Raw genomic sequence first — 14,814 nt, forward strand, 5'->3', positions numbered from 1 at the left:
AAAGGCAACCTTCAAGTTAGAAAGAAAATTGAAAACTAAAAGAAAAGACATTCAGGTATATTGATCTATCTCAGAAAAGAAACCCTTTTTTCATATCTAGTCCATGACAAGATAATCTCTCATTCCGAATCCTCCTCGTCTTCTTCAAGAATCGGATCACCCTCCAAGCGATCCTCATCATTCGCCATGTTCATAACCTTCTGAATGATATTCAATGTAGCCTTAAGAGGCAACCCAATCACATTATCATACGACCCCTCAATCTTCTCCACAAGAATCGACCCCAACCCTTGCAATCCATACCCACCCGCTTTATCCGCGCCCTCGCGCGTCCGCACATAAGCCAAGATCAAATCATCCGACACCTCCCCATCAAAACGCACGGAAGTCTCCTCGACAAAGCTCTCCAACGCATATCCCGGTTGCCGCGCACTCTGCAGCGGAGCCATGGCTACTAGCGCCGTGAAGACCTTGTGATCGCGCGCATCTCTCAGTGCGCGCAACATGGTGACATGGTGAGCCTCGGAGCGGGGTTTCTCGAGGATAGATCCGGTGGTGGTGTCGACGACGACGGTATCAGCTGCGAGGATCAGGGCCGGTTCGCCCTTTTCTTCGTTATCGACTTCTTGGGCGTAGACGGCTTGGGCCTTTTTTGTTGCGGTGCCGAGGACGTACTCGAAGGGGGCGAGGGATTTGGGGAGATTCTCTTCTGCGTTGGAGGGGATGATTTCGATGTTGGGTAGGCCCAGGAAGGAGATTATTTGTTTCCTGCGAGGTGATTGAGAGGCTAGGATTACTCTTCTCTTGCGGAGGTCGTTTAGGACGGGCAGAGAGAGTGGTGGTGGGCGGGGGAGGGGTGCCCCGCGGCTCGGCCTGGTTTGGCTGTCGTAGGCTGGTGGTGGGTCGTTGGGCTCATTGTTGGTGGTTAAGAGGCTGTCTTTGGAGTCGGACATTTTTGGTTATGCTTTTGGGGGCAGAACGAGGGTGAAAGGGTCTTGTCGGAGGAGGTGGTGGTGTTTGGTGGTCCGGAGTGGGTAGATTGCGGCGTGTCTGTCCTGCCGCAGTTCTCCACTGACTCATTTCTATTTCTTTATTGGTTGAGGGGAGACGTGTACATGGCGCATAATGATATTTGCGATTGATCAAATATCGAAATTGGAACTGTTATGGTATTCTGGAAGGGATGCATATATGCGACTTTTTCCAATGGACCATACTGGTGTGACGTACATCCCATACTATCTCGACTTGACGATCTATCTAAATTACTAGTCGTATCGATCAAGATGCCCCCGATTCAATCAATACAATGCGATCGCCCCACCAGATAGAATGAATCCTTTCTTACTTCTCCAATTCACTCGTCTACAGCTACCAGGATAATTTGCCCATGAAATCTCGCCTTTTGCGGCACGACCCAATAACAGGGTGAACCGGGATAACCACGGGTCCTATAGATCTTCAAGCATGATCAAAGGTCACCCTCCAATTGAAGCCTTAAATTGTAGTTGTCACTGCGGAGTAACTTTTTTTTAAAAACAAGATCTGTTTAAGCATTCCCCAATTTAGGGTCCTCTCCAATTACTCAACCAGTAGGTAAAGCCAAGAATGCACCGAGGTTACTACACGTGATCGATCTCTCTCGGTTGGGCGCACCGAGGTCCCCGATCCCCCCCCCCCCCCGGATTCCCCAGAAAAATCATTCTGCGTGGATTACAATATACCATTGGACTGTGAATAGGTCGTCAGAACAAATGGCCCTGCGCGTAGTCAAATACAGTCTGATGCCTGGGCTTAACCATTGAAAATGGTGTGCCAAAAATGTACAAATAAGACATGAACAAAAAGAAAGATAAAAATCCCCCACAACTGAAGGACAAAGCCATTCCAAGTAAGACCCGGCCAGCGGTGTCGCGGAGGCTGAGTAGAGTGGGTGTGTCGTCGATTAAAGCAACATGCATTAATTGAAGTCTCCCCTCACGGCAAAAAAAGAAAATGGCCGTTCATCGGGTTGCCAGGGCCAAGAGGTCGAGAGAAGCGAAAGAAGGGGAGCGCAAAGGTGATGGATGGAGATAGGATAATTAACGAGCATGCACTGGATTATGTTGGCCGGAAAGAATCATCCACTCGGCCTCCTTTGTTCTCGATCTCAGCGATGAGGTTATGACGTTCCTGCAGCTGCAGGTGGATGAAGTCGACGGTCTTTTGCAACACGATACTCTCGCTGCGGCCCTGCCCCTCAAGTCCAGGCACCAGTTCTGTTAACCGGTCGAAGCCTTCCCGAATCGCGGCGCGGCGCTTCTGCTCAGAGGCAATGTGGTTGTTCTTCTTCTCTTGATCAGTCAAGCGGGGCTTCTCTTTATCCTGGCCAGAGACCGACTTCGATGCGGCGGTTGGGGTCGAAGACGACCGGTCGTCGTCCATCTCGGGGTTCATTCTGGCACTAGTGCGGAGTCCGATGAGAAATAATGCAGTTGATAAATCGTCGCAGATCGTAATTCCGGGCTTCTCCGTTCTGTCTGGCGTAAAGGACAGTGTTTGTCGAAAGTGAATGTGTAATTCTCCCAGGCAGTTGTCGGGAAGATGGTTGGAGAGGAAGGACGGGGAAGAAGCCGAACCGATAGGCCCAGTCCGGCCCAGTCCGACCAATGCGGAGAAGAGCAATTCGAATCTCTGGGCCTTGGCACTCTTCAACGTCATAGAGAGGCTCCACCGAGCACAACTCCCTGCTTCGCTTTTTTTTTCCTTTTGTTTCTTCTCTCCCAAATCTACCCAAGAAGCTCTCAGAAATCCAACCTCAGCTCATCGTTACCTGTCAATTGACCATTTCAAAAATCGACTCGCTTCTCCATCTCATCGCCTGGCCCAGACCTTGGCATCGATCTCGCCCGGTCTAGCGGCGCCTTGTACAACTGCACGACTATGGCCCACGAGTCTCTACGTGGATCGTGCTCCTGCGGGCGCAACCAATACAGAATCTCTATTCCTGAGGATGTGACAGACCATGCTGAAGTGTATTTTGACAGCAGCCGAGAAAATCGTAAGTGCACTCCAGTATACATCTTTAACCTCACCGTTTGCCTTGCTGATTGCGAATGACAGGTCGATTCCAAGGTACCCCACTTACTGCATGGCTCCGGGTACCCTTAGACTGGTACAATTCACATACTGAGTCATTCTTCCCCGATGAAACACACACTTCAATCCGCCGTTCTTTTTCGCCCCGCCATGCACCTGAAACACAGCGCGTGTTCTGCGGTTTTTGCGGAACACCATTGACTGTCTGGACTGAGGAGCCTCGTGAAGAAGCCAATTTCATGTCGGTGGCTATTGGAAGTCTGTTCGGAGAAGATCAGCGGGCACTGGAAGATCTTAATCTACTTCCTGGGGACTTGGACGAAGACGAAGATGAAGACGAGGTCGAGGCGGAGGTTTCTGGCTCTGCTATTACACCATCCTTGGGCACTTCATCGGTTGTTGTACCTTCTTTCACCAGCCCAGGTCATATTTCGCGGAACTTTCAGCACGGCAGAGCCGGTGGTATTCCCTGGTTTGAGGAGATGGTCGAAGGCAGCCGTCTAGGCCGCCTGATGCGGTCCCGACGAGGTATGGGCATGAGTGATGATCAGTCTACTTCAATAGAGTGGGAGATTAGTGAATGGCATGATGATGGAAGCAGCGGCTTTCTACAGCAAGAGGAATTGCGTTCTGGAGGAACGAGCACTGGAAAGAGAAAACGGGGCCGTCAGACTGATACAGACTCCCCCCAGAAGCGGATTTAATGACATCTATTTACTCGCAAATCAGCTAGGCGCTTTCGTATTGAATACAAAAAATGAGGACTTGGTTGCGACCAGACTCTGGAGTTTATCTTTTTTATAGTCTCTTGGCGACTGCAAAGGCTTTTCAAAATACCCAACACCATGGCTAGTATTGATGGGGCCATACATAGACAAGCTCTGTATACTGTGTCACAGTCTACTACTAGTATATTGGGGGCCCAGTTGACCGAAAGAGGTGGGGGCTGTCTAGCCTCCGGAAAGGTCACTTCCCATGCCGACATTACTTGGGAAATATTTCACTCCTCGCCATTGCGTCCTATGATTTCCATCCCAAAAGGCCTTACTTTGTAAGTGGAGAAGCCTCGTGGGACACTTCCGATGGGATAGCCTGCGCATGCCGCGATACTATGAAGCGGTGTCTCCCCAGATGCCATAATAATATCCGCCTTGGAAAGCATGCTTCATAGATATCTTCAAGAGACCAGAAGAAGGGGTTGACCGATGACCAACAATGAAAGCCCCACCTGGCGGACATTATTACCATGTGTACTATAACTATACAGTGGCGTTGCAAAAGTTTGAAACCCCTTGTTGACTGTTCTTGTCTCCACCTTCTAATCGCAGAGTAGTAGCTACTTAAGACGGAATAGATTGGCCTATCTATTCCATCTTAGGTAGCTACTAGTTTCCCATTAGAAGCGGTCAATAATGGTGGGCAATATGGGGCTTCAAACTTTTGCAACGCTACTGTACTAGATGTAAATGTAGTTAAAATTAGAGAGATGGGTACTAGATATATAAGAATATTGTAGTTCAAATTTCAATTATGCTGGTTTGGACAAGCATTTTAATGGGAGGTAATTAATATATTGTATCATGACTTCAAGTACATCTTTAATAAAACACCTTCAGAATTTATAGAAACATAACAAGGTAATGTAACAGATCCTCTATTGTACCAAAAAGAAAAGGAAAAACATTTCTCAGCGGTAGTTTAAGGTTTAGACTGGGAAGGGTAATCTGTCAAGGGGGCTTCCACAGAGGCACGATTGTCCTTTCTGCGTATGCTCAAGGTAATCCCCACCCCAAGACAAGTGATAACAACCGCAAACTCCTCCAGAACAGACATGACAAGTTGCACAGTGACATTGCCGCCAATCATGCTGAAGGTGGAGTCATGAAGGAACCAGATCAGAGCAGCATACACTAGACGGACCATAATAAATGGCGTCGAGATGGCCACTGCAAGAACGGTTCGCTTCTCCCCGCGTTGAATGGAGGCTTTGTGCATGGCCATAAATGCGGTCATGAGGCAGAGCTGTCCACCTGCAACAAGATACAGGATCATACCAATCTTGGCTTTGATATCGGGGTGTGCGAGGCCTTCTTCAGACATGTTGGCTGTGATTCCCACGATGCTGATGATCATGGCAACGGTAACGAGAAGACGGAAGGCAACGAAGACGAATTCGGGGAGAGCAAGTTTTCCTGTTTTGTGTTGGATGGAAAGGTTTCTTGGTTAAGTTAGCGGACAGCTTTTCGGTCACGGTGTACTACTTGTGAGTACTAGCGGGAGGAGCTGCTTACGCTCGAGATAGAAACCCAGTCAATGCAAGCATAAGAGGGGACAGTCCAATTGCCATACAAATGGCGGCGGCGATATAAAGCCCCAAGGTATAGTGGGCGATTGTTGCGAGGTCACAGCAGGCACCTACGATCCGGGCCAACGCAAATGTGAAGATGAATAAAAACCCGCTATTTTGACGGAAGCCATGGCGATAGACCAAGAAGCCAGAGAGGAAAAAGGAGGGCAGGTAGATAAGGAGTTCGAGAATGGAGATGCCATGGCGATAGGTGACAGTCATGTTGGTGGTTTAACGAGGCTACCTCGCTGGATGGCAAGGGAAATAAGATATTCAAATAATGGCAAGAATTAAGAAGTGTTTCACTGGCAGCGAGGACAACTTGGACCTTATCGAATGCGATGGGTTGAAAGGTAACTTGAATAAAGAGCTACAGATTCTTCGAATTCATTTCGCTATATATCCTTTAGCTGTACATCAAGCATACCCTTTTCGAATAGAACTATCTGTGGCTGTGCGAAGAAAAAATACGCAGCTCTCAAAATGCACCAAAATGGGCAAGGTCAGAGAGATAAGCCTCCACTCTAAAGATCTAAAAATTTCTAGAAGACGGACCGCAAGCCTGAAAAGAACTGGCCCATCGGGCTGCGCCCGCTAAACCCGCTAGCCCGCTGGATCCACGGACTTAGCCAAGCTTTGGCTGAAGGAGCCAATGAAAATGCACCATTTATCGCAGTGGTTTCCCAATTGGGAAAAGAGGGGGAAGTATTTGGATGATATAAGCATCGTGACATAAGCAGGTCGTTCGCCTTGTAAATGTTGGGGTATGCAAGAGAGTCTCGCATAGAGTGAGGTTTATTGAGAGCTAAATCTGAAATGGATAGAAATCACCGTATAATGGCATCGTGAAGATTGTAAATAGTAGAAACTTCACCATCTGCAGCTGTTTGATGTTAATGTAAAATGTAATGTAGTATGTGCACAGCTGACATCGTTGCCTAACCCCAACAAGCTCGGGTCTGAGGCGGAGGCGGTGCAATCGGCCTTTACCGACACTTTATTACATGACTCCTCCCTCTTCAGCCTCAAGATCTAACGAAAACGGCCGTCGCATTTCATCATGGTATACTGCGGCAAACCAAGCAAAGGATGTGGCCACTGTCGATCCAGAAAGATTCGCTGTGACCAGGTCCGGCCGGCCTGTTCGCAATGCGTGCGGGCCAAGCGGGACTGCCCCGGCTACAGGGATCAGTTATCTCTAATGTTTCGCGATGAGAGTAGTTCAGTGGTTAAGAAAGCCTCAGCGGGGTCAAGTACATCGGTTTCGTCAGCTTCTTCATCCTCTAGGCAAAAAAAGTCCCCTGGGCGATCGCCTCGCACGGCTTCCCCAGATGGGAACCCTCAGTCGGACTCCTCTCCGGAAGAGGCGGCTTTCACTAGTCTGTTCGATTTCAACGCCGACCCACTGTCTGGACCACTGATACAGCAGTTGCAACAGCCATGGCAAATCCCCATGGAGGTTCAACCGGTTAGCATACCCTCGCAGGAAGAAGCAATCAGTTTTCTCTTTCGATCCAATGCCATACCTGGGAGCTTTTGGATGAGTGACTTCGTGACCAAATTCTTGGCGCAGGCCGGTAGCCAAGTGGGTGCCCAAGCGATGCGGGCCAGTATGACAGCTGTCGCATCGGCCATGCTTTGCCGCGTGAGGAAGATGACCCCTCTTCGAGATGTGGCGAGGAAGGAATACGTCAATGCTTTAAACCTTCTCAACATAGCCCTTGCGGATATAGAAGAAGCCAAGACCAATCAAGCATTGGGGGCTGTTGTGCTGCTTGCTATATATGAGGTAAGACATTGCGGTCCCTGTCGAATGACTTGCAGATCTAACTCTTTCTTCTTCTTCAACAGCTTGTCACAGCACGTGCCCCACGGGATATCGCTTTATGGACAAACCACATATCTGGCGCTACTGCTTTACTCGACTTGCGAGGCACTGATCAACTTAAGACCGAAGCTGGCATTCGTCTTTTTCTGCATTTAAGATATCAAATTGTGCGTACGCTTGTTTACATATCATCTCGTCCGTTACAATGCTAACCCGATAGTCGTGCAGATCATCAGCTGCATGCAGCGGGATTGTCACGTACCCGAATCTCTCATGGAATGTACAAAGTTGTCCATGCTCTTGCGACCAGGAGAAGCCTACAGCAATCGTTTGATTATTCTTATTGGCAAACTGTCCAATCTGCGAGCAGACATCCAGCTCAAAATCCTCACCGACGACCAGGACATCATTGCAGCAGCATCGGCCGTCGAGGCGGAAATAGTCGCCTGGTTGGCGGGGCTTCCACCTGGCCTCTCTTATGAAACCCTCACTAAATCCCCTTACGACTTTCTCTTCCAAGAACGCTGCCGAGGCCTTCGCCCCTTTGACGACAAATATCACGTCTACCCAAATTTCTGGGTTTGCAACGTATGGAACCAGTATCGCTGTGCGCGTATTATCGTCAGCGAACTGATACTCTCTCATATGTGGAAAATCTCCGACAGCTCCAAGCTCGCCATGTCGGATGAATTCCAGGTTCACTGCAAGAATATTCGAGCCACCATCCGGCGCTTGGCCGTTGATATCTGTCGTAGTGTGCCTTATCACCTGGGTGCACACCAAAAAGACGCCTCTCCTAATTGTCCACCTCCGGAAAGTTACCTGGGTGGGCTGACGTTGCTTTGGCCGCTATTCTTGGCCGGTGTGGTCGAGAACCCCAGCCATTCCCTCCGTCGGTGGGTTGGGGATGCCCTTAAGATGATTGGAAATGCGATGGGTATTGACCAGGCACTTGCCTTGATGGACATGGTCGCCGCAGACCCGGGCGTTCTTCATTTTGAGGATGGAGTGCCTAGTCAGGAAGTCTCGATCGCGAGCTCAACCCAAAAGGATCCCGTGGCGCTGCTCGATATGCCCTATAAGGATATTCCTGCATCTGAGGCAGACTTCTGACACTTCTGGAACAAACAAACTTCATTCCTTTGTAATAATGATTGGCTATATCTCGGGTTGTGGGGCGCAGTTCGGAACTGGGAGGGTCACACGAAATAGGCAAGGTGTTCGATGGCATGCATGGATAATGACTATGACGCATACAAATGACTGGCAGTGACCAGATAATTACATTTTTTCTCTTTTATCTTATTGCTTATATTTTCCGCACTAGATGGATTATGAAATCATAAATTTGGCACTATTGGTCCCAAAACCCGCCTTTACTATTGCGCGATGTCCCGCATTACAATTTATGCTGCTGCGCCTTCATTCGCCAGGGTGGTTGGGGCGGAGTGCTATGGCACAGCCCAACGCCGAAAGCCGCAACACGCAAAGAGCGTTCCTGTGTGGACCCCTGTCTGACTCTGTCTGAGTCGCTTATTAGAGGCGGAGTGCCAGGGATTAATCTAACAAACGCCCTGGTGATTTAATAGAGTTATGGTAGGCAGTCTTACCCCTCCATAGCCTGACTGGCCTAGCGCCAGGATCTGTAGCTCCGTTGTCATGAACCTATTAAAAACAGACCTGAAACGATGATTTCTGCCTTGAGAGACTTAGGCATGTTTGTGTTTCCAGAACCCCGCACGCTAGTAAGCACCCATGGGTCTCCTGGGCTGTTGTTCGGGTATAGAGTTGTGAAAGCAAACCCAGCCCTGTGAGCCTTGTACTCCATTATATCGCCTTACTATACAGTTATTGCCGACACGATCCGAATGCAATGACTCCACAATATCATCGTTTGAAAGAATCATCTCGGATATAAAGAGAGACATTGACCGTCACCATTTTCTTTGTCAGTAGTATCATTCAAATACAATTGTGGAACCTCAAAACCTTACCACACTTTCCTACTTATTGCATCCTCTTTGCATCATACGAATTACAACACTGAACTACGGGTCTTGAACATCCTCACCATGCCCCATTTCGAAAAATCTACACCTCCACCATTATGGTCCTCATTCCCCTCCAGTCAAAGAGATAACTCCCTCCAATCACCGTTGTCCACCACCCCGGATATGCCATCAATGGGTAACAACAATACCTCAACACGCACCCGACTACGCGAGAGCAAGCTTTTCACAATGATGCGAAAACCTTCCAAGAAGGTCACGGCGTGGGACCCACCAGCCTACGACTCACAAGATTGGAAAGCCCCCACCGTGACGAATAGCTCAAGCTGTGACTTTGACTCCCGATACGCCTTCCTCAAAGACTTCGACACGATATTCCTCGTGGATGATAGCTCCAGCATGAGCGGGCCGCGCTGGCGCGAAGCCGAGGAGGCCATCGCTGCCATTGCCCCCATTTGCACTCAATTTGACCACGACGGAATCGATGTCTACTTCCTGAACCACCGCCGCGCAGCAACAGCCAATACGACCGGCGCTTACACAAACATCACCACAGCCGCGGATGTCCAAGAAATCTTCAATAGTGTCCGACCTCGCGGTTCCACACCTGTGGGTAAACGCCTGCTGGAGATCTTGACCCCCTACCTCCACCGCGTGGAGATGATGCAAGCCTCGCGGAACGCCGACGGATCCCTGCGTGATCCCTCGATGCTGGTCAAACCGATCAATATCATTGCGATCACGGATGGCGAGTTCACGGATGATGCTGAGAGTGTCATTGTGCAGGTGGCTAAGGCTTTGGATCATCCGCGATGCAATGCGTTGCCGTGGCAGGTCGGCATTCAGTTCTTCCAGATTGGCGATGACCAAAGAGTGCAGCGATATTTGCAGGAGCTCGACGATGATCTTGGCAAATATTGCAGTGAAGCACGTCTGCGGGATATCGTTGATACTGTGCCCTGGAGAGGGAAGAGGGGTCAGTCGTTGGATGCGGAGGGCATATTGAAGTGTGTACTCGGGGCTGTGCACAAGAAGCTTGATCGACGACAGATTTAGAAAGATATAGTTTGGCTCATTCCCCTTATTTTCTTATTTCTTTCTTTGCCCCAGGATTTTCTTTTCTTTTCCCTTTTTTCTTTCTTTCTATGTTTTATTCATTGGATTTGACTGGACCGAGCTGTGCTCTTGATAGAATTTTTTTTGGCGTTGGGATTGGAAGGGTAGCTAGCATGGTGGCCGGTTTTGATTAATTTATCGCATTTTCCCCAAGATTGCAAATCATCTCACAAGGCTACGATCCTTGCTAGTAGGCTGTACGAGTACAGCATCTGCCAATTTTGGGCGATGATCATTGGTCACTGCGTCGCCCGGACCTCGTCCGGTTAAGTGGATGCTGGGGGAAATTAAAGCTCGAAACTTTGAGGTGGCTGCTTCTCCATACTCCGTACTCACCGACTGTTTAGACTCAAATAGTGAGAGGGGCATCAACTCAGTAGGAAGATTAGGGTGCCTACTAGTAGCTATGAATTGTAACCCCCCACATAGGAACCGTAGGTTGAGAGTGTACTCCGTAGAATACTCCGTATTCCGTGGGAGAAATGGGACTATCGACAATGTCGGTAAGGTCTACGGAGTACAAGTACAGAGTACCCTAACTGTATGTGCCATGTGGTACTCCCGTCCTTCGCAACGATTCATGTTATCTCAAAAAATGAGATCACCACAATTTCTACTCCGTACTGGGGCAGCTCCATCGCTAGTCCCAAGCTTGAGATTTTTGTTTTTCTTCCCTTTGCAGTCGAGAGGTCCAATCCTTGGCTATGCAGAAGTATAGGTATCGGCGGAGGAGTTCGAGAACAGTTTCTACTCGTACTCATCTCCCCTCGCCTCTTTATACCCGATAACCCTGGCATGACCTTGGTGAAGTGACAAGTTCGTGTCAGCCCTTTAGGCCAAGGCCGAAACAGACGTATCATCTGCCGCCGCCGCAGGAACCGAGTGGAGTGGCTCTTGGCCGAACGCAAGTGAGAAGCCAATGAAACGAGTGATCGGCACTTCACACTTGCTCACACTTGCATCAGGGGAAAGCCACTTCATGACGCGCCCTTGCCTGTGCAGATCTAACTTGCGCGATGCCGGATGGTGGCGTTACTGGGCTATTGTAGTGGGGGTGATGGAACAGGAATGGTGAGGAGTAGCCGTACTCATCTGTACTATACTCCGTACTCCGTACTATAGTTACTTTGTACTCCGTACCTTGCAGGAGATTCGGGCGTACCGTGGTTCGTCCAACACGCGTGTAGATGCCAATCTTTCCTCCTTCTCCTTCCACTTCCACTTCCACTTCCACTTTCATATTGGCATTACCCCTTTCCATCCTCTCTCTCTTTGCTGGTGCTCGGTCCCTAAATTCTCTGCCTGCACCATTCACTTAGCTCCACTTCCGCCTGTCCTCCGTACGATACTCCGTACCAGTACAGCCATCCATCAGCCATCTTCCCGTGATCGGCATCCAAGTCATCACCAAAATCCCCGCAGCGCCGATCTCTTATCACCGCAGAAAAAAAAACCTCTGCTCCTCCTTCCATACTGCCACTTCCTCTCTTCTCCTCCTCTCATTGTCATCACCGGCCTATCATCCGGGTTACGGAATACACAGTCATCTGTACTTTTACCCGGGGCTAGAACCACCACCAACTCCCCGACACAACAATTCACACCGACGCCACGCCAACCCCGGTCGAAGCGCCGTACCCTGGTCCCAGGATCCCCCCAGCGCTTCGCCTACGCTCGCGCCCATTGGTTCTTCTTGTTGCCCTGAGAAATGTGCTTGGGGAAATTGCGAAATTGCCAACTTCCACCCGCCGCGCTTCCTGAAGCATTCGCGTCGCATTTTCCTGCGGGCTGCCCATCTGGGCTGGGCCATGGCTGTTGTCTCTGCGGCGCTGCCCGAAACATTCCTCGAACGACCCGTTTATTCTTAGACCTGTCAATCGCCTCTCCTGAAACAGGTACAGCGTGTACCTGCGTGCTTTTTACGCCTGGCGTGCTACCGGGGCTGTAATTATAGAAACAGCTTTGTTTATTATTCCGGCCTGGGCTCTGTCACACCTTATATTCCGCCTCGTCGGTCTCCCTGCTCGATTTGCTTTCACAGTCTTTATTTTTTTCCATTCCTTTTGTATTCCTTTTTCTTTGGTTTTGTTCGAGAATCTATCGTTTTCTCAACATCTCGTTCCCTTGATCTAATCACTCGTTGCATTTGCATTGCATTGTCCTCTGTACTATATTGGGTCTGCTTTCTTTTCGATCCTCTGGCGTGCCTCTCTTTCTCCATTTCCCTCCACTCGTCATAGCATTGTCTTTGCATTTATTCGCGATTCGATCTTTGCATTTGCTGCCATCGTTGCCTGCTTCTCTTTTCTGAGCGATCGCCATCGTGCGATGATATCGACTACCCTCATGACTTTCTTACTGTAAGTCTGATCGTTCCAACCCACCTGAATCTCTGATTGACATCGATATCAGAAATACCAACCCCGAAACCCGGTCAGTCAAGCTACTAGGATCATGGGACAATTTCACGAAGCAATATGTCATGGAGAGAGATAAGCGCGTCGGTGCGGGTCACTGGAAAGGATGCCACACCTTCACCGATATCATGGGCGATGGCCCCGGAGGCTCGTCGGGTGAACAATCCCAATGGCGGACCGGTGGGCTTAAAATGGGTGCTACGTACTGGTATTATGTGAGTCATTACTACAGGTCATCTTTGGGCCGGGAAGTGAGCTAACTAACAGAATCAGTATTTGCTGGATGATGACATAGAATCCATTAATGAAAACGAGCCTGTGACGACAAAATGCCCCTTTCTCCCGGGACAGCCTGTGAATGTATTGAATGTGCCTATCGTTTTACCTGATAGTCGATCCCATGGCCGCACTGGCAGCAACAGTTCGCAAAAGGCCGACTATCGAACCATGAACCCGGAGGACAAGTTTATGAACCCACGCAGACCACCCCAACCGGTCCCTGCACGCCTGCAAACTGCCATACCTCGCAACCAGCCACTGGCTGTACATTCGCAAAGTACCTCGCCAATTGCCGGAATGGTGCATAGGAGTGCATCACAGCCAGGCAGCGCCAGGGGCTACCACTCAAAGGACGCACGCTCTGCCTCCCCACCACGAGCTCGCGCTCTTCTTGCAGCATTTCGGCCTGCCAACGGGGCAGAAGGTCAAGGACAGATCTCACCTTTGCCAAGATCTAAGACGGTCAACGGAGTTCTCCGACATGACGGGGCCACTGGTGATCGCCGAAAGGTTCCCGGAATTAACGTCAACACTGGAGCCGCCTCCCCGGTAGCGAAAATCCCCGAGTTCTCGACAATCCAAAGTCGCCGGGCGCTTAAAGCAAAGGGCGGCGATGCCCAGGCACTAAATCTACTAACGGTGCAGACACGCCCTCAGCCTCGCAAGCCAAGCCCCTCAAGAGGTGCGGCAGCAGGTAACAATCTGGGAACAGTGGATGAAACACGTGCGCTCAAGGACGCTCTGGAGTTCATCGCAAGCAATCCGGGTAGTGATCAAACTACGCCTACCGGAAAGGATGTCGGTGACAAGAGACTGCCAACGCTTCCCAACACACCTTCTTCTGTGATGGACGAGGCCGTACGTGAGATTGATGATCACGACAGAGTCATGGATTCAGAGGTTCAGCGCAGCCACTTTTCTAGCATGACAGCAACCACGGCAGACGATGCCACCAACTCACGTTTCGTTCCTGAGCGAAGTCGCTTCTCTGAATGGAGCACCGACACCGATACTGAAGCCGAAGACAATTCACCCGAGTCAATGATCTCCGCGTCCACATTCAATCAAGACACCAACGAGTCGCCAGCCGTAGATGACTGGAGAACGCCAGAATTGTCGTCCAATGACGCAATGACCAACACCGATCCCAACACCCCCCATCTCACTGTTCACTCTAAACCATCATCACCAAACTCCGCTTCCGGCGAGCTCCCGCCATGGAACGAGTCACTTCCCGAGCTCGCCATCTCTTTGGCATCTCCTGGTCTCCAAGGCTCTGGCTTGGGGATTGATCAAATGGACGAGGTTGAAAGCAACCCCAAGCGTCACGCAGCCCTCTTTGGCGCAATCGAATCGATGGAAGCCCTCTCTTTGTCGCGCAGAAGTCCCGACGGGTCTCCAATTATTCTCCCAGAAAGGGAAAGCCAGCATCATCGGGATGCTCTCGAGAGAGTCCGATCTCGATCTCGGGATGGCTCCTCCCAGGGCAAGAGAACCATGCAGGAGCTGATGGATGAACTCAGCTATCTCAAGAACATGATCCAGTCCGACATGGATGGAGAACCTTTCTAAATACATTCGCTATTCAGCAACCCAGGTGCTGGTCACCGGGTGCTTGTACCAATTTCAATAGACATATTAGCATAAGATCGTACAATGGAAACTACTATGAACACAAACAACATATGTGCCCTGGTTTAATGATAAAGCATAGTACTGTAAAATTTTAATCCGAGTTTG

The 14,814-nt window shown here is 49.8% G+C and overlaps 7 protein-coding genes across 7 annotated transcripts; 4 read left to right on the forward strand and 3 right to left on the reverse strand.

The window, feature by feature from the left end:
* Nucleotides 1–119: 119 nt before the first annotated feature.
* On the reverse strand, nt 120–953 carry N7481_005349 (nucleotide diphosphatase; the record flags this gene model as incomplete). The annotated part of the gene is made up of 1 exon (XM_057264568.1): nt 120–953. One exon carries the CDS (start codon nt 951–953, stop codon nt 120–122), a length of 834 nt encoding a protein of 277 aa, XP_057122288.1.
* A 1,147-nt stretch (nt 954–2,100) lies between these two features.
* On the reverse strand, nt 2,101–2,436 carry N7481_005350 (uncharacterized protein; the record flags this gene model as incomplete). The annotated part of the gene is made up of 1 exon (XM_057264569.1): nt 2,101–2,436. One exon carries the CDS (start codon nt 2,434–2,436, stop codon nt 2,101–2,103), a length of 336 nt encoding a protein of 111 aa, XP_057122289.1.
* Nucleotides 2,437–2,922: 486 nt separating this feature from the next.
* N7481_005351 (uncharacterized protein) lies at nt 2,923–3,782 on the forward strand (the record flags this gene model as incomplete). Its single annotated transcript, XM_057264570.1, has 2 exons — nt 2,923–3,040; nt 3,103–3,782. The coding sequence occupies 2 exons, from the start codon at nt 2,923–2,925 to the stop codon at nt 3,780–3,782; spliced, it is 798 nt and encodes a 265-aa protein (XP_057122290.1).
* Nucleotides 3,783–4,776: 994 nt separating this feature from the next.
* N7481_005352 (uncharacterized protein) lies at nt 4,777–5,647 on the reverse strand (the record flags this gene model as incomplete). The annotated part of the gene is made up of 2 exons (XM_057264571.1): nt 4,777–5,296; nt 5,370–5,647. 2 exons carry the CDS (start codon nt 5,645–5,647, stop codon nt 4,777–4,779), a joined length of 798 nt encoding a protein of 265 aa, XP_057122291.1.
* Nucleotides 5,648–6,626: 979 nt separating this feature from the next.
* N7481_005353 (uncharacterized protein) lies at nt 6,627–8,366 on the forward strand (the record flags this gene model as incomplete). The annotated part of the gene is made up of 3 exons (XM_057264572.1): nt 6,627–7,214; nt 7,277–7,424; nt 7,474–8,366. The coding sequence occupies 3 exons, from the start codon at nt 6,627–6,629 to the stop codon at nt 8,364–8,366; spliced, it is 1,629 nt and encodes a 542-aa protein (XP_057122292.1).
* A 959-nt stretch (nt 8,367–9,325) lies between these two features.
* Nucleotides 9,326–10,318, forward strand: N7481_005354 (uncharacterized protein; the record flags this gene model as incomplete). The annotated part of the gene is made up of 1 exon (XM_057264573.1): nt 9,326–10,318. The coding sequence occupies one exon, from the start codon at nt 9,326–9,328 to the stop codon at nt 10,316–10,318; it is 993 nt and encodes a 330-aa protein (XP_057122293.1).
* A 2,388-nt stretch (nt 10,319–12,706) lies between these two features.
* On the forward strand, nt 12,707–14,646 carry N7481_005355 (uncharacterized protein; the record flags this gene model as incomplete). The annotated part of the gene is made up of 3 exons (XM_057264574.1): nt 12,707–12,738; nt 12,791–13,010; nt 13,069–14,646. The coding sequence occupies 3 exons, from the start codon at nt 12,707–12,709 to the stop codon at nt 14,644–14,646; spliced, it is 1,830 nt and encodes a 609-aa protein (XP_057122294.1).
* Between the last annotated feature and the right edge of the window lie 168 nt (nt 14,647–14,814).

The sequence above is a fragment of the Penicillium waksmanii genome, assembly GCF_028829765.1.
Source record: "Penicillium waksmanii strain IBT 27052 chromosome Unknown utg000005l:1.0-5232799.0:1.0-5237142.0, whole genome shotgun sequence".
Taxonomy (NCBI): Eukaryota; Fungi; Ascomycota; class Eurotiomycetes; order Eurotiales; family Aspergillaceae; genus Penicillium; species Penicillium waksmanii.